The 26,918-nt window shown below is 47.4% G+C and overlaps 1 protein-coding gene across 4 annotated transcripts in view; it reads right to left on the reverse strand.

The window, feature by feature from the left end:
* SMG6 (SMG6 nonsense mediated mRNA decay factor) overlaps positions 1 to 26,918 on the reverse strand; it is a 247,592-nt gene that overhangs the window by 105,540 nt on the left and 115,134 nt on the right. For all 4 annotated transcript variants that reach the window (XM_054459768.2, XM_063655726.1, XM_054459775.2 and 1 more), the window contains 3 exons: positions 24,089 to 24,205; positions 22,353 to 22,521; positions 8,328 to 8,529 (listed from right to left, as the gene is read on the reverse strand). In XM_054459768.2, the coding sequence (XP_054315743.1) occupies positions 8,328 to 8,529; positions 22,353 to 22,521; positions 24,089 to 24,205 (488 nt within the window). The remainder of the gene's footprint in view (positions 1 to 8,327; positions 8,530 to 22,352; positions 22,522 to 24,088; positions 24,206 to 26,918) is intronic.

Consider the following 26,918-nt stretch of genomic DNA (forward strand, 5'->3'; position numbering starts at 1 on the left):
CGCTTAAACCCGGGAGACGGAGGTTGCAGTGAGCCGAGATCATGCTACTGCACTCCAGCCTGGGCGATAGAGCAAAACTCTGTCTCAGAAAACAACAATGACAATGAAAACAACAACAAAACTTAGCCGGGCGTGGTGGCATGCACTTGTAATCCCAGCTACTAGGGAGACTGAGGCAGGATCATCACTTGAACCCAGGAAGTGGAGGTTGCAGTGTGCCGAGATCGCACCACTGCACTCCAGCCTGAGTGACAGAGTAAGAGAGTAAGACTCCCCATCTCAAAGTAAAAAAAAAAAAAAAAACCAGCCAGGCGCGGGGGCTCATGCCTGTAATCCCAGCACTTTGGGAGGCTGAGGCGGGTGGATCACCTGAGGTCAGGTGTTTGAGACCAGCCTGGCTAACATGGCAAAACCCTATCTCTACTAAAAACACAAAAATTAGCCGGGTGTGGTGACGCGTGCCTGTAGTCCCAGCTACTCTGGAGGCTGAGGCAGGAGAATCACTTGAACCTGGGAGGCAGAGGTTGCAGTGAGCCAAGACTAAGCCACTGTACTCCAGCCTGGGCGACAGAGCAAGACTCCATCTCAAAAAAAAAAAAAAAAAAAAAAAATCCTTAATGACATCTGCAAAGGTCTTTTTGTCATGTAAGGTAACATTTAACAGGTTTTGGAGATTGAAGACATAAACCCCTCTGGGGTGGGGGTGTTACTTTGCCTACCACAAACGGTTAGGACAGCTCATGAGGTAGACGCAGACCACCACTTGAAAGCTTTCTCACTGCTACAAATCAGTACCATTCGCAATGCTTCACCAGTTCAGAGACGTCTAAGGCAAATTCCCATACTAAATGGAAAGTGGCCCAATGACAGAATTTCTTCTTCATATGGTAGCTCCAAGAAGGTGACAGGACACTGCAGTATCATTTATATGAAAGAGACTGAAAAAAAAAAACTGAAAACTAGACATGAGCGATAGCTCTGATACAGTAGCTCCACTGTATACAGAACAGAAAATGTAGAAAATAAATTCATTTATTGATACTGCACACCACTTGGTCCCCTTCCCACTCCCTTAAGGTTAATGACTTGCTAATACACGTTATTCTTTATCCAAAATGCCTGGGACCAGAAGTGTTTCAGATTTTGGAATATTTGCACTTTATACTTACTGGCTGAGCATCCCTAATTGGAAAATCTGAAATCAAGCTTTGGATTTTAGAGTCTTTTGTATTTCAGATTTTTGGACTAGGGATATTCAACGTGTACAAACTCTATACTTGAGCAAGGGATTTCAACTATTATCTGTGGGCCACTCTGGGAGGCCAAGGCAGGAGGATCACTTGAGCTCAGGAGTTTGAGACCAGCCTGGGCAACACAGTGAGGCCTTGCCTCTAATAAAAAAGTAAAAATAATTAGCCAGGTGAGGTGACGCTTGCCTGTAGTCCCAGCTACTCAGGAGGCTGAGGCAGGAGGATCGCTTTAACCCAGGAGGTCGAGACTGCAGTGAGCTATGATCACACCACTGCATTCCATCCTGGGTGACAGAGTGAGACCCCGTCTCAAAAACACAAAGAAACAAACAAAATGGACGGGCGCGGTGACTCACGCCTGCAATCCCAGCACTTTGGGAGGCCGAGGTGGGCGGATCACTTGATGTCAGGAGTCTGAGACCAGCCTGGCCAACATAGCAAAACCCCATCTCTACTAAAAATACAAAAATTAACTGGGTGTGGTGGCAGGTGCCTGTAATCACAGCTACTCGGGAGGCTGAGGCAGGAGAATCACTTGAACTTGATAGGTGGAAGATGCAGTGAGCTGGGGGGTCATGCCACTGCACTCCAGCTTGGGAGACAGAGCCAGACTCCATCTCCCAAAAACAAACAAACAAACAAAAAAAAACTACTGTAGACAAAGAAGGTATCCAGTAGTGAGAATCTACCTAATCTGTTCAAAGCAAGTATCTTTCTTTCTTCAAGGAAATGTAAGTGACCAGCATCAAATTGTAGAAACTAAAGCTGAGGTCTAAGAAAACAATCTGCAATATATTAATAAAAAGGAGAATGTAGCACACAAATAGAGAAACAAATTATATTTTGGGGAAAAAAATGCCAAATGAAAAAGAAGGTACTATCTGCTATATTCTTTCAACTGAATTTATTTTTAAAGACAAGGTCTTGCTCTGTCCCTCAGGCTGGAGTATGGTGGCACAATCACAGCTCACTGCAGCCTAGACTGCCAGGGCTGAAGTAATTCTTCCACCTCAGCCTCCTGATTAGCTGGAACTACAGGTGTAATACCATCAACCCTGGCTAATTTTTATGTTTTTTGTAGGGACAGGTTTTTGCCATGTTGCCCAAGCTGGTCTCAAACCCCTGGGCTCAAGTGATCTGTCTGCCTTGACTTCCTAAAGTGCTGGGATGACAGGCGTGGGCCACTGCTCCTGACCTTCAACTGAATTCTTCTAATTATAGACTCTGTGAAGTATGCTAAATGAAAAAGGAAAAAGCAAAGACAGATATAAGGGGACTGAGGCCAGGCACAGTGGCTCATGCCTGTAATTCCTAGCACTCTGGGAGGCTGAGGCGGGCAGATCACTTTGAGGTCAGGAGTTTGAGACCAGCCTGGCCAACATGGCAAAACCCCGTCTCTACTAAAAATACAAAAAAATTAGCTACGTGTGGCAGCGCGCGCTCCCGTAATCCCAGCTACTCGGGGGACTGAGGCAAGAGAATCGTTTGAACCTGGGAGGCGGAGGGGGTGCACTGAGCTGAGATCACACCACTGCACTCCAGCCTGGGCGACAGAGTAGGACTCCATCTCAAAAAATAAAAAAAAAAAAAAAAAAAAAAGGGACTGACTAAAAGGCAGGGAAAAAAATATAAAGGTTATAAGATATAATGTAAGAGAACAAATAATGCAACAGAAGACTTAAAACCTGAACTAGAAGTAGTAAAGAGTAGAATCAATGCTATAAAATATATAAAGATGACAAACTTGAGAAACCTTCCTAGAATGCAGAAGAAAAGCAAAAACAGATTAAAGTGATGACAGAAAAAGTGACATATAGGACAAAGAATGGAGATCTAATATATCAGGAGAGCAGAAATTACTGAAGAAAAGAATAGAACAAAGAGAGTATTTGCACTCAAAGGCACATACGGTGAAAACTTTTCTGGTTCAAAGATACAATGATAACGTTAATGCCAAATCAGTGCTCTTGAAGCAACGCCTTCACTGGGATATTACCAGCTCAACAAAACTCAAGAACTCCTCAAATTCACTTACGGTGCCACTCACATCTTTATATATGGCACAAACTGTCTCTCAAACTAGGAAGATACCTGCCTTATGTGTCTGGATCTCCCAGGCTGTGTTGGCAATATGTGTTTTGTAAATATCTGCAGAATAAGCATCAAGGCAAGACCAAACATGAGACTAATCTCCACCGGTAATAAAGCTGCTCACATTGCTGCCACTGACGAGCACTTGAGATATGTTTTACATTTCCTAGTAATGAACACTAGAAGCTGGAGGAAATGTTTATATTTCTCAAATTTCATTTTTCTTTCTTTTTTTTCCAGAAGGGGTCTTGCTCTGAGACCCAGGCTGCAGTGCAGTGGCACAATCATAATGAGCATCGAACTCCTGCACTTAAAAAATTCTCCTGCCTCAGGGTCCTGAGTAGCTGGGACTACAGGCGCTTGCCACCACACCTGGCTATTTTTAAACTTGTTTTTAGAGACAAGGCCTCACTATGTCACCCAGGCTGGTTTAGAGATCCTGGGCTCAAGTGCTCCTCTCACTTTGGCCTTCCGGAATATTGGGATTACTGGTGTGAGCCACCATGCCTGGCCCTTTTGCAGGTTTTTTAAAAAAATTTTTATTTATTTATTTTTTGAGACAGAGTCTCACTCTGTCACCCAGGCTGGAGTACAGTGGCACAATTTCAGCTCACTGCAACTCCACCTCCCAGGCTCAAGCAATTCTCATGCCTCAGCCTCCCAAGTAGCTGGGATTACAGGTGCCCACCACCATGCCTGGCTAATTTAGTAGAGACGGGGTTTCACTATGTTGGCCAAGCTGGTCTCGAACTCCTAGCCTCAAGTGATCCACCCGCCTCAGCCTCCCAAAGTGTTGGGATTACAGGCGTGAGCCATCACGCTAGGTCCGCTTTTGCAGATTTCTGAAAGGTCAAGAGTTCCTAAAGATTCATCTCCTAGGTTGGCCATGGAAATGACCCATATGAGCTTATCATCATTCTTTTCTCTTGAGCCTCAGTATCCTCTTTTACAAAATTTGAAGGGTGTGGCTCACACCTATAATCCCCAGCACTTTAGGAGGCCGAGGCAGGAGGATCACTTGAGCCTAGGAGTTCGAGATCAGCCTGGGTAAGATGGTGAGACCTCGTCTATATTAAAAAACAAAAAAAAAGTTTGTTTTGTTTTGTTTTGTTTTTGAGACTGAGTCTTGCTCTGTCACCCAGGCTAGAGTGCAGTGGCACGATCTTGGCTCACTGCAACCTCCGCCTTCTGGGTTCAAGCAATTCTCCTGCCTCAGCCTCCCAAGTAGCTGGGATTACACGGCCCACCACCACACCTGGCTACTTTTTCTATTTTTAGTAGAGACAGGGTTTCACAATGTTGGCCAGGCTGGTCTCAAACTCCTGACCTCGTGATCCACCTGCCTCGGCCTCCCAAAGTGCTGGGATTACAGGCATGAGCCACCATGCCCAGCCAAAACTTTTTTTTTTTTTAATCAGCCAGGCATGGTGGCACATGCCTGTAGTCCCAGCTACTCAAAATACAAAAAATTTAGCTGGTCATGGTGGCGTGCCTGTAATCCCAGCTACTTGGGAGGCTGAGGCAACAGAATCGCTTGAACCCGGGAGACAGAGGTCCCACCGAGGCGGGAGGATTGCTTGTGCGCAGGAATTTGAGGTGGCAGTGAGTTATGATAGTGCCACTTACTCCAGCCTGGGTGACAAAGTGAGACCCATCTCCTAAAAAAAAAAAAGGAGGTAATAATACTACATGGCAGGCTTATTTAGAGAACTTAACGAAATACTGTACAGAAAAGTACCTAGCTCAGGGACTGATACATGACAGATACTCAGGAGATGTTATTTTCCCCTGCCGTGGATGGAGAATAATAAAGCAGAGTACCACTTTATATGATTATATGATGTGGCCAGGGAAGCTCTCTTTACCAAGGTGACAGAAGGGAGTGTGAGAGGCACACAGCCGAGTACAGAGTGTTCCCGGTTAAGAAAAGAGCAATTGCAAAGACCCTGAGGCATGAGCGCTTGGTTTGTTTGAGGAACAGCAAGGATGTCAATGTGACTAGAGCACACTGGGTTGAAGGACAGCAGGAGGACCTGAGGTCAGAGAGCTTGGGAGTGGGACGGAGGTGGGGTCACATAATGGAGGGCATCGTAGGCCACTGTGAAAACTTTGGCCTCTAAGTGAGAGGAGCAACCATCAGAAGGTTTTGAACTAAGAAATGACATGATCTCACTGATACTTTAAAATAGACTGAAGAGTAGAAGGGGGAAGGAACCAGAGCAGCCAGTCAGAAGGCATTTCAGCGAACTGAACCAGGGAGCAGTGGGAAGATTGAATTGTATCTGCATGTGTTTTGAAGGTAAAGAAGACATTACCTGCTGATGGATTAGATATGGAAGTGTGACAAAGAAGTGCCAAGAATAACCCTAAGCATTTTGACACAAGCAGCCCAAAAATCAAGGCTGCCATTTACCAAGATGGGGAAGGGTAAAGGAAGACCAGGTTGGCGGGTAGCGGGTGGGGCAGGATTCAGGAATTTGGGTTTGGACATGTTAGGTTTGACATACCTATTTCACAGTCGTTGAAGTGGAGACCTACCTTAGTCTCACTGAGCCGCAACTGCCCCCTAGGTAGCCTGTGGATCACTACATAGGCTGAGGGCTGGTCTGCTGGCTCTGTGTTCTCCTCGAGCCAGAACACATACGTGGTATCTGACACTAGAGCTGAGAGAGCTGATGAAGATGGGGCGTAGGAAGAGTCTGAAGCTGGTTAGGACTCTTCTACTCAGCACCTGTCCCACACTAAAAGAAAGCTTCAATAGCGAACTCCCAAAAGCATCCTCTGGAATCAAGACCACCTTGTGATCACAAAAGAAAAGTATGGGGATCCTCTGGCCCAAGCCATGTCATCCAGTCTCTCTTCTAACTCAACATCTTCCACACGTATAAAACAACTTGTTAGCTGTCCTCAGCCTCACATACTACAAATCCCCATTATTTTCCCATTCTGAGACTAGAAGAACAGAATTTCACTCTAAGTTTTTGTTGGAAAGGCATAAAATAAGTATTCCTCTTGGGAAAGAGGGGTTCTCTGATTCCCAAGATATAGTTGCCATTAAATGCATCCAAAGAGTATGAGTTTTTGATATATCAATGTCTAGAACCTTAATCTACTTACAGCAATTTAACCAAAGGGAATATATGCTCAAATTCTGCTATAAGAAATTGATACACTATTCATAACTGTAAAAAAATTGGGAACATTCTCTTGGTTCAATAAAGCAAAGATTGGTTAAAGAAATCTTGGAATATAAAAGAATTCTGGGTAACTATAAAAAATGATTCCATATAAGAATATATTAAAAATGTTAGGGAAAAAAGCAGATTACAAATAGTATACACAGCTGGGCATGTTAGTTCAGACCTATAATCCCAGCACTTTGGAAGGCTGAGGCAGGTAAATCACTTGAGTTCAGTAGTTTGAGACCAGCCTGGCAACATGGTGAAACCCCATCTCTATAAAAAATACAAAAATTAGCTAGGTATGAAGGTGGGTGCCTGTAGTCCTAGCTCTGTGGGAGGATGAGGTAGGAGGATCACTTGAGCCTGGGAGGCAGAGGTTGCAGTGAGCTGAGATTGTGCCACCATACTCCAGCCTGGGCAACAGAGTGAGACCCTATCTAAAAATAAAAATAAAAAAATAAAATAAAAACAAATAGTATATATAAATATTAATATAACCTCCAGTTTTATTGAAAATGAAAGTGTGTGTGTGTATACTATAAATTAAATACGATTATATATGATCAGCAAAATAACAGTGCTCTTACTTCTGGGTAGAAAGAAGGATTACGGATAATTTTTCTTCTTTTTATTTGTGTGTGTTTTCCAAATTTTCCACAGTGAACAAATACTCTTTTATACTAAAAACAGTTTGTTTGTTTGTTTGTTTGTAGAGACAGGTTTCTCATGTTGCCTGGGATGGTCTCGAACTCCTGGGCTCAAGCGATCCGCCCCGTCTCCGCTTCTCAAAGTGCTGGGATTAAAGGTGTGAGCCACTGCAACGGGCCAAGACTTTATATTCTACATAAAGTCTCTCATATTTGTGGCTCATGTTTGGAATTTTTACTTTTTTTTTTTAACATCTCTGTATGTCCCTAGTATATTTCATCTAGGTCAAAAGACTTCCTCCTGAGAAGACATTTGTGGAGCCTCCCCGAAGGCCTGTTCCCCAGGGGATGTGATCCTCACTACTCTGCAGAGAAGTCAGTCACAGGGTATTCCTGCCTCCACACAGCACTGCGCTCCCAAGCTCGGTGGCTACTACTTCCCTAGCCTAGGAACTGTTATTACACGTGGGAAATGTGAAGCCGACTGGACTACCCTACTCTTTACCTGGCTGAAAACCCAACTGATAAGCAGAGACTAAGAGCTCCACAGTCCCCATCAGCGCAACAGGGAATCGGCTTTGTTTTCTATAAACAGACAGGCAAGAAAAACTTTCAGGTTAAAACACAGTCCTCAGAGGAAGGAAAATAGAAACCAGGCAGCGGGGAATGCTTCATATTCCTACAAGTTTTTTTTTCTAAGTTAGCACATGGTGTCTGCTTCTCTCTAGTCACCTATTTATCACTCTCCTCCTTAGAGAAGGGAAAAAGCCCTGGCTGTTTTCCTAGTGCAGAGTTTTGTGGCGGAGGGGGGCGGGGAGGAAGGGGGGAGAAAGGAGGGTGCTTTAAGCATGATGCAAACCATTTGGAGCTGAGTGAGAGCACTGCCAACACAAGCTGCACTATTTAAACAAGTGAGGAAATGATCGTATATACAACATGCCAGCGAGCACACACACACACCAAAGGAAGTCGAGAGGGCTTTTTTTTTTCAGGACACAGAGCTGGATGTCAGCGGCTAAAAGGTCGATATTTTCCCTTAACACCCTTCTCAATGACTTAATCATGTTCCATTTGCACAGAAAACTTCCCAAGAATAAAAAAGTCTGGAGAATTGAGAGGAGGGGCGAATGGGGAGGGATGTTTGGCCTGGGGCTGACCTTATCCGAGGTTTTCTCCACGTAGCAGGGGTCCTGAGGGGCAGCCAGCAAGGGGACAAAGCCCGAGAGAAGCCGATCCTCTTCCAGGATAAGAAGGGTGAGGTCATCATCCGGGTCCTTGTACAGTGGCACCTCAGACTGATTCACTGCAGTCAGTATGTTACAGAAATCAGCCAGCGTCGACCACACATCCACAGCAACACTGTGAGAAATAAGGTAAGAAAAGAGCAGCTCTAAAGAGGGGCCAGTAAAAAAAAGTATTCTCAGTACTTGTGAGCAGGGAAGTACTTGCAGCAAATGTTGTCTAGGCTGGCATCTGCCAGGAAATCATACCCCAAAAATGCTAGGAAACAAAACTATGCCCAAGGCAGCAATCTGAGGTATGTGTATATGGATCTATGCAAAGTTGAAATTGATTAGGGGGAGTTTTTAATCCTCATCAGAGAGGAAAAAGAATTTAGAGAATCAGTTGCCTAATGCAGGGTCCTGCCATCTTTCCAGACAGTGTGCCTGAGACGCTTACTCAAACACTCTAGCCACCCAGTGCCTGTGGCTGCTCCCAGAATTCCCCACTGCTGTCCAGCCAAGTATACGCCACACAGACAGCAACTGAGCACCAGCCTCTCCTCCTCCAGCCACAGCCATGGAGGGTCTAGTCACAATACAGCAAGAGTCATGCATGTTTTCCTCCTACAAAGCTTTAGAAATCTCTTCCCTATACATAGGCAGGCAATCAATCAATCAATCAACCAATCACACAAACAAACAAAAACCTCATTCCTGGCCCATCAAAATCCTCACAGGAAGGTAAGGCCTCTTACACAATTCATCAGCGCTGTCTCAGCCATTCCACACCTCTCCTTCCTCTCATTTGTGTAAGGTTAGATACAGGGTGACCAACCATACCGCTTTGTGTGGGACTGTCCCAGTTTTAGCACTGAAAGTCCCACGTCCCCAGAAACCCCCCAGTCCTGGGCAAACTGGGATGGCTGGCTGTCCTAATTGCGTATCACCAGGTCCTGGCTGAACCTGAGAAGAAAGCTTGAAACTGCACAGTTTGGCTCTCCTTAATTGAAATTTCAGGGTAGAATTATAAAAAAAAGAGGTTCATTTCTCTGTCGCCATCACTTGTCAAAAATCGACTGTGGGTCAGATTCCTGCTTTGGTGGGTGCTGAGGATCCATAAAGCTTTTTTTTTTTTTGGCCTGCCCAGGGATACTACAAATTGTGGTAAACATATAGGGCCTGCCAAGGCTACAGACTTGGCTTTCTTCTCCAGGAAAGCACCTAACCAGGAGTCTGGAACAGCTAGTATCCTATGGATGCTAAATTTTACTCTAAAAGAAGAGAGATGTATAGGAGAATTACAAAGAAAAGCTTCATAATTAGATTCATGAGCTAGAGTGGCAAGAGGCAATATGTAAAGAGAGCTGTAAGAATCATCCTGGGCGGGGTGTGGTGGCTCACGCCTGTAATCCCAGTACTTCGGGAACATGAGAATGGAGGATACTTGAGGCCAGGAGTTCAAGACCAGCCTGGGCAACACAGTGAGACCCTCTTGCTAAAAACAACAAAGAAGAATCATCCCGGAATCTCCCCAGTGGAGTTACTGCCTATGAGTCCTACTAGGGAGGGGCCTCAGATCTAAGCAATTTGTTTCTCCTGGAGACCAAGAATCTTTGGGAGATGGCAGAAAAGAAAGCATTCAAGGGACATGCCACCGAAGGTGACAGTGGGGGAGAAAGTGGAGCAGAGGTATGAGAACTCCCTGACTGGCTCCAGGTGGAAGGAGGCTGCAATGGTTTATTTACTGTAATCATTGCACTAGGAAAAGGCAATGAAATGAAACATCTTGTTTTCAAGAGTGTCCTGGGAACCAGACGGAACACAGCCCCATTAATCACACAACGGCACATAATCAACACACGTGTACTGCAGAAGTAACTCGCTTCACAGGCTTTACCCAGGAAAAAGAACATGTTTGGGAAGAATCACCGGAGGGACGAGTTTTCTAAAGCCTCTCTCAGCGCAGACACCGACAACCAGACTCATTCACAAAGCTCCATCTTTTGGCTCAGCCGGGTTTGGCTGTCAGAAATGTTTAAATATGGAAAAAAATAAACAGTTGCAACACGTTTCTGTGCAGAGATCTGCCTGAGCTCCTTTGTGATGTAATGGGAAACGCGGCATTCAGGCTACCAGCTGTAGAATAAACAGAACTTCGAGGGTTAAAAGGAACTGAACTTTCCACGACCCCATCTGCAGAGAAGAAAATAATAAGAGGAATGATGCACTGCCCCACAGCCCTGATAGTTTATCCTCCGGTCCCGGCTGCAGAGACAAGCACCGGATGTGATAGGGCCGCTCAGGGCCGCCTCCGAGGTTAGTGCTGCCCATGGGAGACGCACAGGGAGGCTCTTCCAGTTCCCCGCTTCCTCCCCCAGTGCCCTGCTGGCCACTTGAGCCCACTGCCTGAGTCTGATCCCACAGCACTGGTGAGCTTTGGCCAACAGGCACTGCTCGGCTGCAGAACAGCAATGTGGAAAATAAACAGGAAAGACGACAGTGAGAAGGAAGAAGGTGAAAAGTCTCCCAGCTGAATTCTTGGCTTGGGGGCCCTGGTTGGTGCTGTGCAGGACATAGTTGGGGGCTGGGGGTGGTGTTGGCAGCAGCATCCCCAGCCAGAGAACTACCCACGGCTGCCACAGTGGGAGGCCCCATATCCCTCTCTCATCCTCCCACCCCTACCATCTTGGATCCAAGATGAAGAAATATGTGGTACCATGTGGTTCTCATTACCACGTTCTCCTGTCCCCTAAGGCTCAGATAAACCAACACTGACTCCTCCCAGAGACTGCTGGCCACCACTAGGGACCCCTGCCCACATACGCCTTTTTGCCCATTACCACCCACCTTGTACCAAAACCTTAAGACTCACTGCAAAAATAAGGTGGACGAGAATCCCTACCTCAATGTTGATTTGTAAGAAAGCAGCTGATGCCAAAAGACATAGGGAGTGCCCAGAGTTCCCAATTCAGAAATATAAATAAAAGTGGTCCAAGAGCCAAGCTAGACTGTGCAGAACCAAGGAAATACACAAAATGCTTCAATGAGAGGTCACTTCTGCTCTGGTTAATTCAGACTGGTCTTGTGCTCTGATTGTGAGTAGCTGCCTTCTTCTGGTGTTTCAATGGGATCACCCAAACTCGGTTGACATTCGTATCATCAGTTATCTCCTTTCATCGAACACTACAGACATGAACACAACTACCCAGAGACCCATGGGCGACACAGTGACTCTCTACAGGAGTGAGGGAGTGTCAGGAAACTCAAAGGAAGAGGTGCTTTGAAAAACCAGGTGAGATGTCTGAACTCAAAAGTTAAGATATTTGCAAAAGGATGAGGTAATTCCTGGAAGCTGAGCAACATCACCTCAGCTTACCCCAATCAGGCCTCTGGGCTGGGAGGTCAGTTCTGCGGGTGAACATAGGATTTCCTGTCTGTAGAAGGAGAAAAGCTTAGCTTTTTCCTGCTTTAATTCCTCATCCCAACCAGGAGCACCTTCTAACCTTCACCCGACAGCAGCCCTTAGACCCCTATGGATTCAAGGTTGGCCTGGGCCAAGGAGCCACAAGTCAAATTCGGGTGGCGATAAGGATCTGTAAACAGCTGCCAATCTTTTGGAAATGCTTGGGAAATAACTTCCCAAAAGGTTTCCCAAATAATCTCAAACAACTTTTCATTCTAAATGGATCCTCTAGAGTGCTGTGGACTCATGCAGGTCCTTCTGGTTTGTTCTGGTTCAATGCATATTTTAGGGAAATTCCCAGAGTCCACAATATCCCACTAAAGTTAGGGTGGACTCTTCACCAAGCAGACACAAAGCAGCCAGAGAATACGCAACTGCGTCCAATGAGCCTGTTTATGGCTCCCAGAATGATGGCCAGGGAGTCTCTCAGCAGCTGTGATGTGATTAGTGAGCAGGGATCAGCAGTTGCAAGGTGACCCACTGGCCCAACCCCACAGAACACACCACACACCAGGACAGCAGAGCCCTGGCTGGAGTCTGAAAGCCAGATCCTAGTTTGGGACAAACCAGCAGTGACTAGTTACAAGTATGCACTCAGAACCAAGGCTCACTTGCTTCCCTACAGACATGCATTCACTTAGTCCACCAGGAAACGAAAAAAATAAGAGTTAATTTACTTTTTATTGCCTCAGAATTCCAAGGTTTAACGTATCTGTCAGTTTGAGTGCAGTGCAGCTGCTGGCCGATACAATGCAGCCCAGGCCAGCCCAGGTGACTGGGGAAACACATTTCACAGAAACAAACCAACACACACTCCTGGCTGGTTGTTTGGGGGATATTGACTCGGGAATCAGATTAACCCTTCAGGCTGAGGTGAGTTCTGCCAATAGCTGTAGAAAGGCAGCTGACGTCCAGGGAACTGAGAAGCCCTGCTCTCAGAGGGGCCATGGGTTTCTGTGTTCCTAAAATTTTGCTTTTCTCACAGGAGAGGTTACCCAACTGTAGCATCCTCTGACAGATTAAGGTATGCCAGGTGAGACACGTTACACCACAATAATCTACCTTCTTGCCCAGAACTCAGAAAGGCAGTCTGCCAGCTTCACAGGGAAGGGGTCAGGCAGGACTTTTTCTGAAAGCTCCACTGGGGCAGGACTGAGAGGAGGAGAGAGTCTGAAAAGAGTGGAGCACCAACGCCTGACCAAGACTCAGTCCATCTTCCTGGAAATACTAAGGAGGACGAGGCACTCACACACTCCTTCATATTTTACTGGGGGAACAAGCTGACTGGTGATTAATATCAAGTACAATGACCCCATGTTACAAGCCTGCTGGGGCCTGTGGAGGTGGCCATTTCCTGTGTAATACCAGCTTGTTTAAACACTAACATTCAAACTCCACAGCTGCAGAACAAACCCGGAAAGAGTTGAGTGAGAAGAAGCCGTGCATTGTGTTTCAGAGAAGCAGTACAGATGGGAAACAAGTTGGGTCTTCTGGTTCCTGGAGTAAGGAGATCTGGAAATACAGCCAAGATGGCACAGAAGCTAGGCACAAGGAAGCTGAAAAAGAGGACACCCATGTGGTACAGACATAAAGACAAATGGCTGTAACAAAAGAACCAAGCCTAAGACATGCAATATCTGCCTTTTCAAACGGTTTCCCTGTGGGCCATTATATCCTAGCCTACAACTGTCCACATAGGGGTCAGAGGCTAACATAAGACCACTGTTGCCCTGGAGAGCTTCTCACTCCACTGGAGAAAACTGCAGGAATTCAGCAGCTAATAGCAGAAACGGACTTGAATCCAGTAAGTCTGGCAGAGTTAAAAGAATAATACCTGGGCTTGAAATGGCTTAGCACGCCTCTTGGAAAGCCAAAATGTCATGCCAACTCTGTTTGCATTGGGCGAAGGATTTGATTCTGGTACCTCAGTGCTAGGTAGCTCAAGAGGCCCTGGGCTGGGCTGGAGATGGGGAGAATTCTATGCAGCTCCTGGAGATTTCTAGCAACAATGTGTCATCCAGATGCCACATGATACAAAGAAGAGACAAAGGTATCAAAGGCTACCATTCCAGGAGTTAAGATATGGGCAGCAAGATACCATCCTCTAAGAATAAGAGATGTTTACTGGGTGACCACTAAAGAGTACCAGACTTAGATGAAGATAATCCCTTCTATCTTTCTCGTTTATATCAACAAGTCAACTTGGGACTTTGGGAGAGTACTCACCCTAAATCAATTTTGCCTAAAAGGGCAAATCAAATTTTGAAGCTTAGTCATCCTGCCCTACTGCAAGAATATAAACCTCTCCATGTTCTAAGCAGGGCAGCTGGAACCCTATGGCCAGCAATAGGTCACAGTAACCTCGTTTCAGGATTTCTCAAGCATCAGAGCATCTCTACCATCCACTGCCCCCAATATGTACGGTGTTGGCGCCTTATTTGATTTCAGTTCTCCAAAGCCACCCTTATATGTATAGCCTCTGTCATATTACTATGGTGTGCTAAACCCATCAGCACTGTATGTTTGGGAAAGAGCAGCCCCTAGGGGATCCTGACATCTCCACGGCATGAGTGGAGCCCTCGGCGGCCTCCCTGGTGCGGATTCTCACGGTTCCTGCCTCTCCAAACTTTTAGCTGTAACCACTCCAACACGTCTTCTTAGCTTAGCACACACTGGACCCAAATAACCTCAGCTCAGAGCTGGAAAGTACTCTCCCTGGGGTCAGCTGCTGTACCCTGCTGGGGTCAGACTGGAGCCTTAGGCCAACACCCCTTCCTCTCACAGGGAGTCCTACGGGAGGCGTGGGGAGGGGACAGGGGCTCCTGCCGTGGGAGAGATCACGTGTGCCCCACGCTCAGCACTTGGAGGAAGAGGAACCCCCTGGTGCCAGGCTGCAGTGCTAACGCCCCAACCCGGAGCCAGGGAGACTGGGTGGGGAGCCAGAGTAGCAAAGGGGCTTCCCACAGTCACCGCCACTTCCTTCAGGGAAGTGCTGATGGACTATTACTCAGTGACCTCCTAAAATGCCCTTTTGGGAAGACGTATTCAGCGTCCTTGAAGGGGTGCTGATTAGACTTGGGATTAGTTCTTATTTCAGAGCTGCCCTATGAAGGTGAGTGAACTAGTTGTTTTTTAACTTGAGAACTTCTATCTCATCTACAGAGTCAACACATGGAAGCTCCCTGAGGAAGTCAGCTTACTGCATACGCCCTACGTATCCCTCTTTCTCCCTATGTGACAAGACCTCAGAGGGCTCCCTACGACCCTTCTCCAGTGTGCTCTGGAGACTATGGAAGACGATGCATGGAAAAGCAGCAAGTACAAGAATTTCTAGAGTTTTTTTTTTTTTTAACAGTACTCCAATCCAACAGTGTGATAAATGCATCCGAGCTACAATTAGGAAGATATATAGCATCAGAACGCGAAGGTCTGGGCAGCCTGGTGAAACGCGGGCTCTCCGGAGCCCCAGCTATGTTTCCCATTATGTAACCCTGGCCATGGGCAGACAGCCAGACTCCAAATGAAAAAGAGACTCTGGCTTGGCACTGGTTCTATTTTCCTATCCTCATTCGGGGTCAGCGCAGTGTCATACAGCTGCAGAGAAAGCTCTGGGGATTAAACCTGGGAAAGCCTCCAAGACCAGGACCTGGGTTCAAGTACCAGCTGAAAGCAATAAACCAACTGCCACAGCTGGGCTAGGTTTGGATGTTCTCAAAGTCCCCTGACTCTTTCAGTTACTGAGAACTAGAGATCAGGATAAGTGAAGATTTGGCCTCAGCAGAGACTGAAATGAGGTAGGCTGTCCCACTGCCCTAGCCTTGCCAAAGGTCCCGGGACGCAAGGGGTCACTATGCTCAGGTTCATGAAGCCTGTCGCTCTACTCCTCTCCAGCACGACTTTCCTTGTGCTCACTTGCCGAAGTAGGGGTGCAGCTGCCTCTTCCTTCTCACCAGAGGCTTGGTGTGGAAGGGAACGCAAACTATGCTAGCAGATGGGGCAAGTAGATGGGCCCTCCAAACAAAGCAGTCTGTCCTAAACAGACCCAGCACTCTACACTGACTTTCACAGTGGCCCCAGGCCACTTTCCACATCCTGCTATAATCCTCTATACAATAATCTCCTGGGATTACGAAGCCATTCTGTTACAATCCCTAACGGGTACAAATGGGAAATCAACTTGCTTCCATACATGCTGGCTCTAACACACAGATCTAATAAGTGCCACAGCGAGGGAAGGCACACATGCCCAGCAATCCTGCCCTCATCATTCTGCAGTGCCAACGATACTCTCATCATCATCCTAGGTGTTCCACATGTGCCTGCTGTTGTGGAGTTGACTGGAAGGAAGAGGAGCATGGGCAAAGCGGAGAGAACCAAGGAAACTAATGATGAACCCTGGAATTCCCCTCAGAGAGGGGAAGATGCTGTGCAATGATTCTCTAACTGCATAAGGAAAGAAGGTAACAAATTAAAGACAGGGAGGGAATGAAGGAACAGAGATGAAAGAAGGGTCCCACGTGTCAGAGGGACCATTTGGAAGTGGGGTTTCTGGAGGAAAAGCAAAGGGGACTTCCTCTTTGTAGGAAAAACAGGCTCTCTGGTCACCTTATCTTAGGATCAGAGAAATGTATCTTTGCAAAGAAGAAACGCAGGCAAAGACCAATGAAAGCATGCCAAGAAGGGGCACTAAACCGCAGCCATTTCCTTCCTGCTCCCTTGGGAGCATTTCCAAACCCTTCAAAATGATGAGCAGCAACAAGGACTTTACAAGCGTCAGGGGGGTTACAGTTTTGGCATCTACAGAACCATTGGGGTGTGTTATTCTCTATGACCTTAAAAGAAAAGCCTCTTCAATCTATAAGGTCAGTGGGCATGAGATAAAGTTTGAAACCCACAAAAGCACCATACCTTTGCCAATCTCTCAACGAGAGTAGTTACTCAGTGAGTATTAGGGAGCTACATGAGAATATGGGAAACAAAAGAAGGAAGGTGCAATTCTGATTCCACTTTTCCAGTCCTCTGATCTGAAGGCTCTGAGGTGGGACTACCCTCAGTGGTAGTCAGGCCAGGTTTGCTCTGTTGAACACGGGCACCAGTCTTTAAACAGCCATGCCTTGGGGTCAGGCCCCAGGATAGCAAAGCCTCTCTTTCATGCTTAAACTTGCATTCCAGAGATAACCAGCTGCTGATCCTAACTGCGGAGAGAGAAAGAAAGAGAGCACAGAAGGAGACGTTTTTCTCTATTACACTGTTTTATCTCTCTAGCCCAGACTGGCTTCACGAGAGAGTAAGTGGTATCCACAGCTACAGTAACGTATTTGCTGGGTAATTAAATTCAATATACTATTTGGTCAGATTTGCTCTCCTCGTGAAGAAGTCTGAGAAGACTAAGCAAATATGACTCAAATGTCCCAACCCCCTCTGCCTCTCTGTAGCCCAGAATGTGAAGCCCAGCCGGGGATGGCTGTAGCTTGGACCACGTGCCTGCCTGTAGATTGAGCCCTTGCCCAAAGATGGGCAGCAGCTCAGAGCCGGCAACGGGCCATTTGCTGCAGCATCCAAAGAGAAAACAGACTCAGCATCTCAAGCAAATGAGACCCAGCACTTCCTGTGTGAGCTTTCCATTTCCTCAGCCAAACAAAAGCCAAAAGGGAGTGAGAGAGGGAGGAGGGATGAAGGGAGACATGCTGCGTGAGAGAGCTAACAGACCTGTGGCCCAGGATATGGGTAAACAGGGGCTGTGTGAATCCTATCTAAGAGACCTGTGGTTGTGAGGTGAGGTGACCTGGGGAAGGCCCAGGCTCCAGGGACAGATGGTCTGCCTCCCCACCCTAAGAGTAAGGAAGGGACACTCAGTGATCCTTGTGCATGCTCAGAAGCAGTGGCTTAGATACTTGGAGAACTGAGTCCTTTCTTGGCATTTTCTTTCCAAAACTGCAAACTGCCTAGTCCTCATTACAGATTAATAGCCTGAAAAGTTTGAGGCTGTAGATGTTAACTCTTTGGGGATCACTGCTGAGAAACAGCTGTCCCCTGGCCGGCAGATCCATCAGTTCCTTTGTGTGGCCCCAGCTGCACAGCTTGGAGCTCCAAGGCTTCAGCCTGGAGTGCATTTTGGAAACCTAGGAGGATCCACAGATAGGATGCAGAGAACTGTCCGATGTTGTGAGTGCCGCCCACACCGTTACAGAGCTAGAGGTGGGGAGGGCATGGGGAGACTGAGATTAATAACAGTCCAGGGGTACATCTTGAGGCAAGGACAGGGAAAAAATTTAGAAAGAAAAGGGGAAGAATCAGACTACACAGTCCACACAGAAACTGCTGCCCAGAAATCTCTGCTTTAGCCTTCCCTCTGGAGGTCACCCATGAGTCTAGGAGACTCACATGGCTGGTCCCCAAGCCAGACAAGCTCCCCTCCCTACTCCCCAAAAGTGCCCTCCATAGTAGCCAGGGTCTCCATAATCTATCCTCCAGCATTACTTCTCTCCAGAGAAGAACACTGGAGATGCTTTGTTCTGAAACACACATAAATGCATAACACAGTGCATGAAGGAGCTTTGGGTACACAGCACCAGCCAAAGACCACACTCAGAGAATGTGGGGTAGGGGAAGAAAAGGAAGAGGGAAATGAGAAATGGCCGGGGGCGGGGGGGTGGGGCAGTGGGCAGGGGTGAAACAGAGAAAGACAGAGACACTAAGGAAGAGTAGAGATAAGAAAGAGGGGCCCAGCACTGTGGGAGGCCGAGGCAGGCAGACTGCTTTAGCCCAAGAGATCAAGGCCAACTTGGGCAACATGACAAAGCCCCATCTCTATTTAAAAAATACAAAAAGTTAGCCGGGTTGGTGGTGCATGCCTGTAGTCCCAGCTACTTGGGAGACTGAGGTGGGAGAATCACCTGAGCCAAGGAGGTTGAGGCTGCAGTGAGCTGTGATCGTGCCACTGCAGTCCAGCCTGGGTAACAGAGCGAGACCCTGGGAAAGGAAGGTAGGAAGGCAGGAAGGGAGGGAAGAAGGAAAAAGGAAGAAGGGAGGGAGGGAAAAATTAAAGTGAGCAGGAGGGAGAGATGAACAGTCAACAGGGCTGAACAGAGATGGAGCCTACACGCACATACATGAAGATACAATTGTACAAACATGAACACACATAGTGACTCTAACACAAAGAAGAATGTGACACATGCAACATGGACAGAGATTGAAGTCAGCAAGCTTTTTCTGTAATGAGCTAGACTACAAGTATTCTAGGCCGTGTGAACCATACAGCCTGTGGCAACTCCTCAACTCTGCTCTGTACTGTGAAATCAGCCATAGACACAGTGTAAACAAGCAAGCATGGTTATATTCCAATCAAGTTTATGGACACTAAAATCTGACTTTTGTACAATTTTCACGAGTCATGAAATAGTACTCGTTTGGCTTTTTGTTTAACCATTTAAAAATGTAAGCCCTTATTAGCTTGTGGGCCATGGTATTCTGATCCCTGATACAGGTGCGTGCGTGCGCGCACACACACACACACACACACACACACACACACACAGCAGAGGCAGACGAAAGCAGATGCAAAGAGAAAGACAGAGGCAGGCAGGCAGAGACAGGCCAGGACAGACAGACAGACAGGTAGGTAAAAGGCAAGGCAGGCAGACACAGGAAGACCCACATACACAGAAACCCCCCTCTGACAGAGAGATCCAGACTGGCATACAGAGACATAGTTACACACAAACATGGACACGACACAGACATTCAGAAACACATATTCACAGACACAGACACAGACACAGACTGACATGGACCCAGAATCAGCACAGACACATACAGATACACTGGTCAGACGTGGTGGCTCACGCCTGTAATTCCTGCACTTCTGGAGGCTGAGGCAGGTGGATCACTGGAGGGCAGGAGTTTTGAGACCAGCCTGATCAGCATGGTGAAACCCCATCTCTACTAAACATAAAAAAATTAGCCAGGCCTGGTGGCTCATACCTGTAATCCTAGCTACTTGGGAGGCTGAGGTGGGAGAATCACTTGAACCCAGGAGGCGGAGGCTGCAGCGAGCCGAGATCATGCCACTGCACTTGAACCTGGGCAACAGAGCAAGACTCTATCTGGAAAAAAAAAAAAAAGGGCCAGACGCGGTGGCTCACATGTGTAATCCCAGCACTTTGGGAGGCTGAGGTGGGTAGATGACCTGAGGTCAGGAGTTCGAGACCAGCCTGGCCAACATAGTGAAACCTCGTCTCTACTAAAAATACAAAATTAGCTGGGTGTGCTGGCACATGCCTGTAGTCCCAGCTACTTGGGAGGCTGAGGGAGGAGAATTGCTTGAATATGGGAGGCCGAGGATGCAGTGAGCTGAGGTCGCGCCATTATACTCCAGCCCGGGCAACAAGAGCAAAACTCCGTCTCAAAAAAAAAAAAAAAAAAAAAAAAGGCTAGGTACGGTGGTTCATGCCTCTAATCCCAGCACTTTGGGAGGCCGAGGCGGGTGGATCGCCTGAGGTCAGGAGTTTGAGACCAGCCTGGCCCATGTGGTGAAACCCCGTCTCTATTAAAAATACAAAAATTAGCCGGGTGTGGTGGCAGGTGCCTGTAATCCCAGCTACTCGGGAGGCTGAGGTAGGAGAATAGCTTGAACCCAGGAGACGGAGGTTGCAGTGAGCCAAGATTGTGCCACTGCACTCCAGCCTGGGAGACAGAGTGGGACTCCGTCTCAAAAAAAAAAAAAAGACAGCTATAGATGTGGACACAGAGACATGGAAACACAGACATACACTGAAAGAAACCTACGTGGGGACACATGAACCCCATACAGAGACATATATACTCAAGGATATACAGACACAAACAGGTATAGACACAAATACAGACACAGATACGGACATCCCACATGAACACATACAGATAACAACACACGTGGCCACAGTTGGATGGATGCACATGGACAAGTGAACAGAGACAGACATGGACAGGCACATGGAAACACCCCTAGACAGGCCCCCCGAGGCAGACACACAGAACTTTGCGCTCAGACACAGACACTAAGACACACACAGACTTACAGACACACAGACAAATGGACCCAGACAAGCACAGAGTCGGACACAACCCAGACACAGATATAGACAAAGATAAAAGAAATAACCATATGGGGTTGCACAACACTCTGTAAATGTAATTTATGTCACCGAGCTTAGAAATAGTTAAGATGGCAAATGTTATATCTATCTCCACAATTAAAAAAAAAGAAAAAGGCATACAAACACATAAACTGATCTACGTAAATACACCAAGACAGACACATAGACTCCAACACCTGCCCCCCGCCCCCAATACACAAATGCTCTCTGCCATACACAAATGCTCTGAGAGATGCCAGACTGACACACAGAGACAGGGGGCGAGGGCAGGGACGTGGTGAGAAGATGGGGATGAGGGCAGAGGCATGGTGAGAAGACGGGGGGCGAGGGCAGGGGCATGGTGAGAAGATGGGGATGAGGGCAGAGGCGTGGTGAGAAGACGGGGGCGAGGGCAGGGACGTGGTGAGAAGACGGGGGCGAGGGCAGGGGCATAGTGAGAAGATGGGGATGAGGGCAGAGGCATGGTGAGAAGACGGGGGCGAGGGCAGGGGCATAGTGAGAAGACGGGGCATGAGTGAATGGAAGAGAGATGTGCATGCACTCAGCCTCCCCACACGCTGCCATGCCAGGAGACAAAGTGCAGAAGACAGCACAAGCAGCAGTGAGAGAGCCTTAAAGATGCAGAGAAGGCCGGGCACGGTGGGTCATGCCTGTCATCCCAGCACTTTGGGAGGCCGAGACAGATGGATCTCCTGAGCCCAAGAGTTTAAGACCAGCCTGGGCAACATGGCGAAACCCCGTCTTTACCAAAAAATACAAAAAATGAGCCAGGCGTGGTGGTGTGCACCTGTGGTCCCAGCTACTCAGGAGGCTGGGGCAGGAGGATCACATGAGCTGGGAGGTGGAGGTTGCAGTGAGCTGAGATCATGTCACTGCACTCCAGCCTGGGTGAGCTGAGATCGTGCCACTGCACTTCAGCCTGGGTGACAAAGTGAGACCCTGTCCCCCAAAAAAAAAAAAAAAAAAGCAAGATGCACAGAAAAACTAATAAGAGAAGAGACAAAGTCTCACACACACATATCCACACAAATCCAGACTCCAGAGGCAGCTGCAGAGATGGTGAGTATGCACAATATGGAGTGAGGATGACGGAATGAGAGCAAGAACAAATAACAAAATGGAGAGTGAGAGGAAAAAGAGAGTGTGAGAGGAGAGGGAAGAGGCCTGGAGAACAGGAAAAAATAACCTAAAACATCAGAGGACAGGGAAGGTATTCAAAAAAAGTTCAAATCAAGAAGAAACAGAGAAGCAAGCAGGCTGTGGGCAGAAAGAAACAGAGCAGGATGAAGAGGGGAGTTGTAGGAACACAGTCAGGCCCAAGCCAGTGGTGCTGAAGCAATGGGCAGGTCAACTCACTGCGAGGGCAGATCCAGGGATGTGGGAGGGGGATTCCAGGTGTCCGGGTAGCCGAGCATCCAATCTGACCAGACTTTGACACTGGGGAGCAGCTCCTTCAGGTCCGGGACAAAGGAAGACACCTTGATGTCGTCTTGGTCATCCTGGTCCTCAGGAGAGGACAGCTGAGCTGCAGAGGCAAAGGGTGAGAACTGGGCCTATGTCTGCTGTAGCCCCCGAGTGAGGCCTGGGGCACTGGGACGGCAGCAAGCTCTTAGGGAAGGGAGACCAAGTCCACAGGAAAGATGGGCCCAGAAGCGAGGACAAGCGCCAGCACCTAAGAGGATTCTGAAAAGTAGGACAAAGAGAGAACCAGTGTACTGGGTCTGCCCCTGGACACAACTGCTTCTGCTTCACCTGTGGCTTGGCTGAAGCCTCTACTCTGGCCTCTAGCCCATCCTTCCAGCCTTCCTTCAGCACAGTACCAAGATGGCACCAGAGTTCTTGCCAAAACTGCATGACCTGAATTTAATCATAAGGAAACACCAGAGAAACCCAAACTGTGGGACACTGTACAAATGATTTATATTCTTCAAAAATGACAAAGACATGTAGGACAAAGAAAGATAGAAAAACCATCCCAAATTAAAGGACACTAAAGAGACACGATGATATCTAAATGCAACGTGTGCTCCTGCACTGGATTCCAGAGCAGAAAAAAACTTTTTTTCCCCTTGCTATAAAGAAATTAGGGCAACTGGCACAAACTAAATAAGGTCTGTGAATGCAATAATAGTATTTTATCAATGTTGACTTCCGATTTTGATAACTGTTATTAAGAGAATATCCTTATTATTAGGAATATACAGTCAAGTATTTGGGGGTAAAGGGCCCACAACTCTGTAACTTAAAAATCAAATGGTTCAGAAGAAAAATAATAACCTTAAGTATGTGTGTATGGAAAGACGAATGTAAGCCCACATGGTAAAATGTTAACTGGGGAATCTGGGTGAAGGGTATATAAGAGTTCTCTGCACTATTCTGGCTACTGTTCTGTAAATATGAAGTTATTTCAAAACAAAAAGTTGCCCTTCTGTCCCTAAAAAAAAAAAAAAGGCAACCTCTGAAGCTGGAGGCATTCACAAAGCTGGTGTGGCATGGGGTGACAGTGGGGTCTCATTAAGTCACTAGTATTGATCTAGGAGCTGAAAATAAAGGTGTAACCTTCAGCCCTACCTTCTACTGCTACAACAATCAGGCTTAGACTTCTAAGGGCAGCCTTAAAGGATATGGGATACTGTCTCAACCTAAGGGCTAAAAACAGCACCTGCTCTATCTGGTCCAGTGAGTCTCCCATGATGGCTAGTCCACGGCGGTTACAGAACTCACTAGGTACCACACGAAGAGAAACAAAGAGATAAAGGGGAAAACACAACATCGATTATGGAAACTAACTTTTCTGGTTTCCTGAAGATGCAGGAACATGTAGCAGCTCATAGGTACAGTGAAAATCCTAACTACTAAAGGAGAAAAGAGAGAGGAAAGAGTTCTACAAAAAGGAGAAGAGGGCCTTAGGGGCAATCAGACTGTAAAAGGAAATGGGGCTAGTTAGGCAAGCAAAAGGAAGACGGGCATGTAAGTGAGAGCAAGAATGGAGACTACAGGGAGAAGACACCAAGAAAGCAGCATGGCACTGCGAGGTCTGGACAAGGCCAGGCAACTGGAAGCCCACCAGGCTGGGGACTCCTCCTGCTTACCTTTGGCAGACTCCTTAAGTAAGTAAGTGCAGCGGCAGACCAGTAGAGAAAACATGGCCAAGCCCAGAGCTGCGGCTTGTTCCTGGATCACAGAGCGGCACTCCTCCGAGAAGCAGTCTGAGGAGAGGCAAATGAAACTCTCAGCACCCCAGGCGGACAAGATGCACATCACTGGCCATGTTACCGAGCTTCCTTTTCCTCACTGAAGACTAGGGCTAGTAATACTCCCCTTCTCAGAGTGGTCATAAGGCCAAGTACAAATGCATGTGAAGCACTTACCACGAGGTCTGGCATATGGATATGTGTTCAATAAGATGATAAGGGTCACCTCTGTCAATTCTACATCACTTTCCCAGGAACAGTTACCTCAATAAAGGCAGTTTGAGCTGGAGCTGCACGGTCTCTGCCTTTAGCTGCCTACCGATAATGTAAAGCTATCGTAACAAGAACTCAGATTTAATTAACTCAGTCTCTCTAGTGTATAACTAACAGGAGCACAGTCATCAATTAAGATTGGAAAAATACACTTTTAAAAATGATCTTCTGTCTACCGCCATACCACCCTGAACGCGCCCGATCTCATCTAAAAATGATCTTCTTGAATCACCAACCTTTAGTCCCATCCTTACCTCCTCCATGTCCCTCCTCCTAAGAAAACACACATGACACAAATAACCTACTTTCATGGAATGAGTTAATTTTATGCAGAACAGTGCTTGGCACATAATAAGCACTTAATCAGTGTTGGCTTTCGTTTTCACAAATTCCTTCCCCTAGCGCTAAAAAATAAATCTGGCTCCCAATCCCAGTACCCTCTTTCCGTTACTTTTTCAGCCTGGCTAACTAACTTCCTTCTGGCTCCAGGTCACTGAAAGGAGCCATCTTTTTGGTGGGCAGAATTATTCTTTGGTGGGAGCTATGTGACATACTCCCAAAAGCCTGCCTGTACCTACTCTTCATCAGTGGCCTTCCCTGAAAGCCACGTCATCTGAACTCGAGAGGAGCTGGCGACACACAGAAGGCAGCAGGCCACCACACAGCCTCCGAGGAGGAGACACCACATACCCACAGGAGACAGAATCAGGGGCCAGGCTCACTAGCTCTAGCAGCAGCTAATCTGTTAATTCCCTCTCTAATACAGGAGAACTCTCAGAATCTCCAAGTGTTAAAAGGATAATCAGCTAAATGTCTGCTCTCTGTCCCTGCCTGTAGTTTAACCTCAATAACCAAGGGGAGCCCTCTCATCAGCTCACCAGTCTTGTCAATGGGGCCCCATTGAAGTTGTTACTCCAGGAGACGTTACCCAACCACAGTGATTCCTTACCGTCTTTGCCCCAAGAGCAAGTATGATTGGAGTACACAAAGCCAGCCCCAACCCACTTCTGAAAGTACTGAGCGTAAGAAGGAGCAGGCTGCTGCTCAGAAGGTCCCAACAAACGAATAGCATCCAGGGTAGTAATTCTTTGACTGTGGCTTTCCCGCCAACCTTCCAGATGCCCACTGGTCCCAGATGTCACCCTCTGACTTTCCAGCTCAGCTGTGGCAGGCAGTCAAGGAAGTGGTAACAATCCGTGTGATTAGAATCGACCAATCTCATTCCTGTCCTGTTAGGGCCCTAAACCTCTGTTACAAAGAAAACAAGCATGCAGGGGCCAAGAAGAGGGGAGGATGGAAAGCAGGAAACGGGGAGATATGTAAGTTACCAACTTCTCCCCTTCACCCTCCCCATAGGCAGCAGCACCGTCAGTACCGCCCAGCTCGGTCCAGGCCACTGCCATGCCCGGACAACATCCTGCCTCTAACTAGCAACAGAGCTGGGAAGAAGGGAGTAAGTCCAGAAAAGAGGGAGTTGGGAGAAGACAAGTGGAGGCCACATCCTGGTAGCTGACACTCTGAGTAAACGTTAGTGCCCCTCATCAACTGAGTAGAAGTTACCTGCACTCAGAAGGCTAGAAGGGATGGAGCGGGGTGTCTTGGCTCCAAGAGACTGGCATTTTGTGAAGCACATGCTACACCAAGACACTCTCATGAGCCTGGACAGAAACCTGAAAGAGGTTTCTTTCACCAAGCCTAGCTCTGCATTTACGACAAACGGCAATCTCAAGCTAGACCGTCTCTCAGAGTTCAAGGTGGGGGCTAGGGCTCAGAGGGAGAATGGCTGCTTAACAACAACGGAATCTGCGGTCTTTGTGGAGTGGGGGGCTAGGGCTCAGAGGGAGAATGGCTGCTTAACAACAATGGGATCTGCGATCTTCATGGACTCCGGGTTGGCTCCTTTTCTAAAGGCTCCTGCAATAAGGTCTGGAGACCAGGCAAGATAGCAACAGCTGGAGTCTCTTTGGTATAGATCTGAAAGTGCTCAGCCACCTCCCAGGGCAGCAGCTAGAAGGCAGCTTCATGACTGCTCTGTCCTTGGTGACAGTTATGTCACCTCGACTCCCCATCCCCTAACCCCCTCCTGAAGAAAGGCTTGAAATAACACTGCCTGCTTATGTGTCTGGTCCATCTGATGCAGAGTATTAAGCAGTAACTGTTCTGCCGTAATCAAGCAGGTGGAGATTTTACAAACGATCAAGGGGGTCAGCATGTCTGAGTGTTGGTCAGGCCTCTGACTGGCCATGTTGCCTAGAGCACCTCCTGGGAGGCCTGTCCTTCTCCATGGCTCAGTGGTACCTCAAGCACATACTGAGCATGTAGAATGTTCCAGACTCTGTACTAGGTATGATGGAGCACACAGCTACAAATAAAACATGGTCTCTGCAACCTTAGGACCTTTCAATAGGGTAAAGAAAATTGTTATTTCTCCAAGTAACCACGGCAACTTGGATCC

This window comes from Pongo pygmaeus, chromosome 19, assembly GCF_028885625.2.
Source record: "Pongo pygmaeus isolate AG05252 chromosome 19, NHGRI_mPonPyg2-v2.0_pri, whole genome shotgun sequence".
In the NCBI taxonomy this organism is placed as follows: domain Eukaryota; kingdom Metazoa; phylum Chordata; class Mammalia; order Primates; family Hominidae; genus Pongo; species Pongo pygmaeus.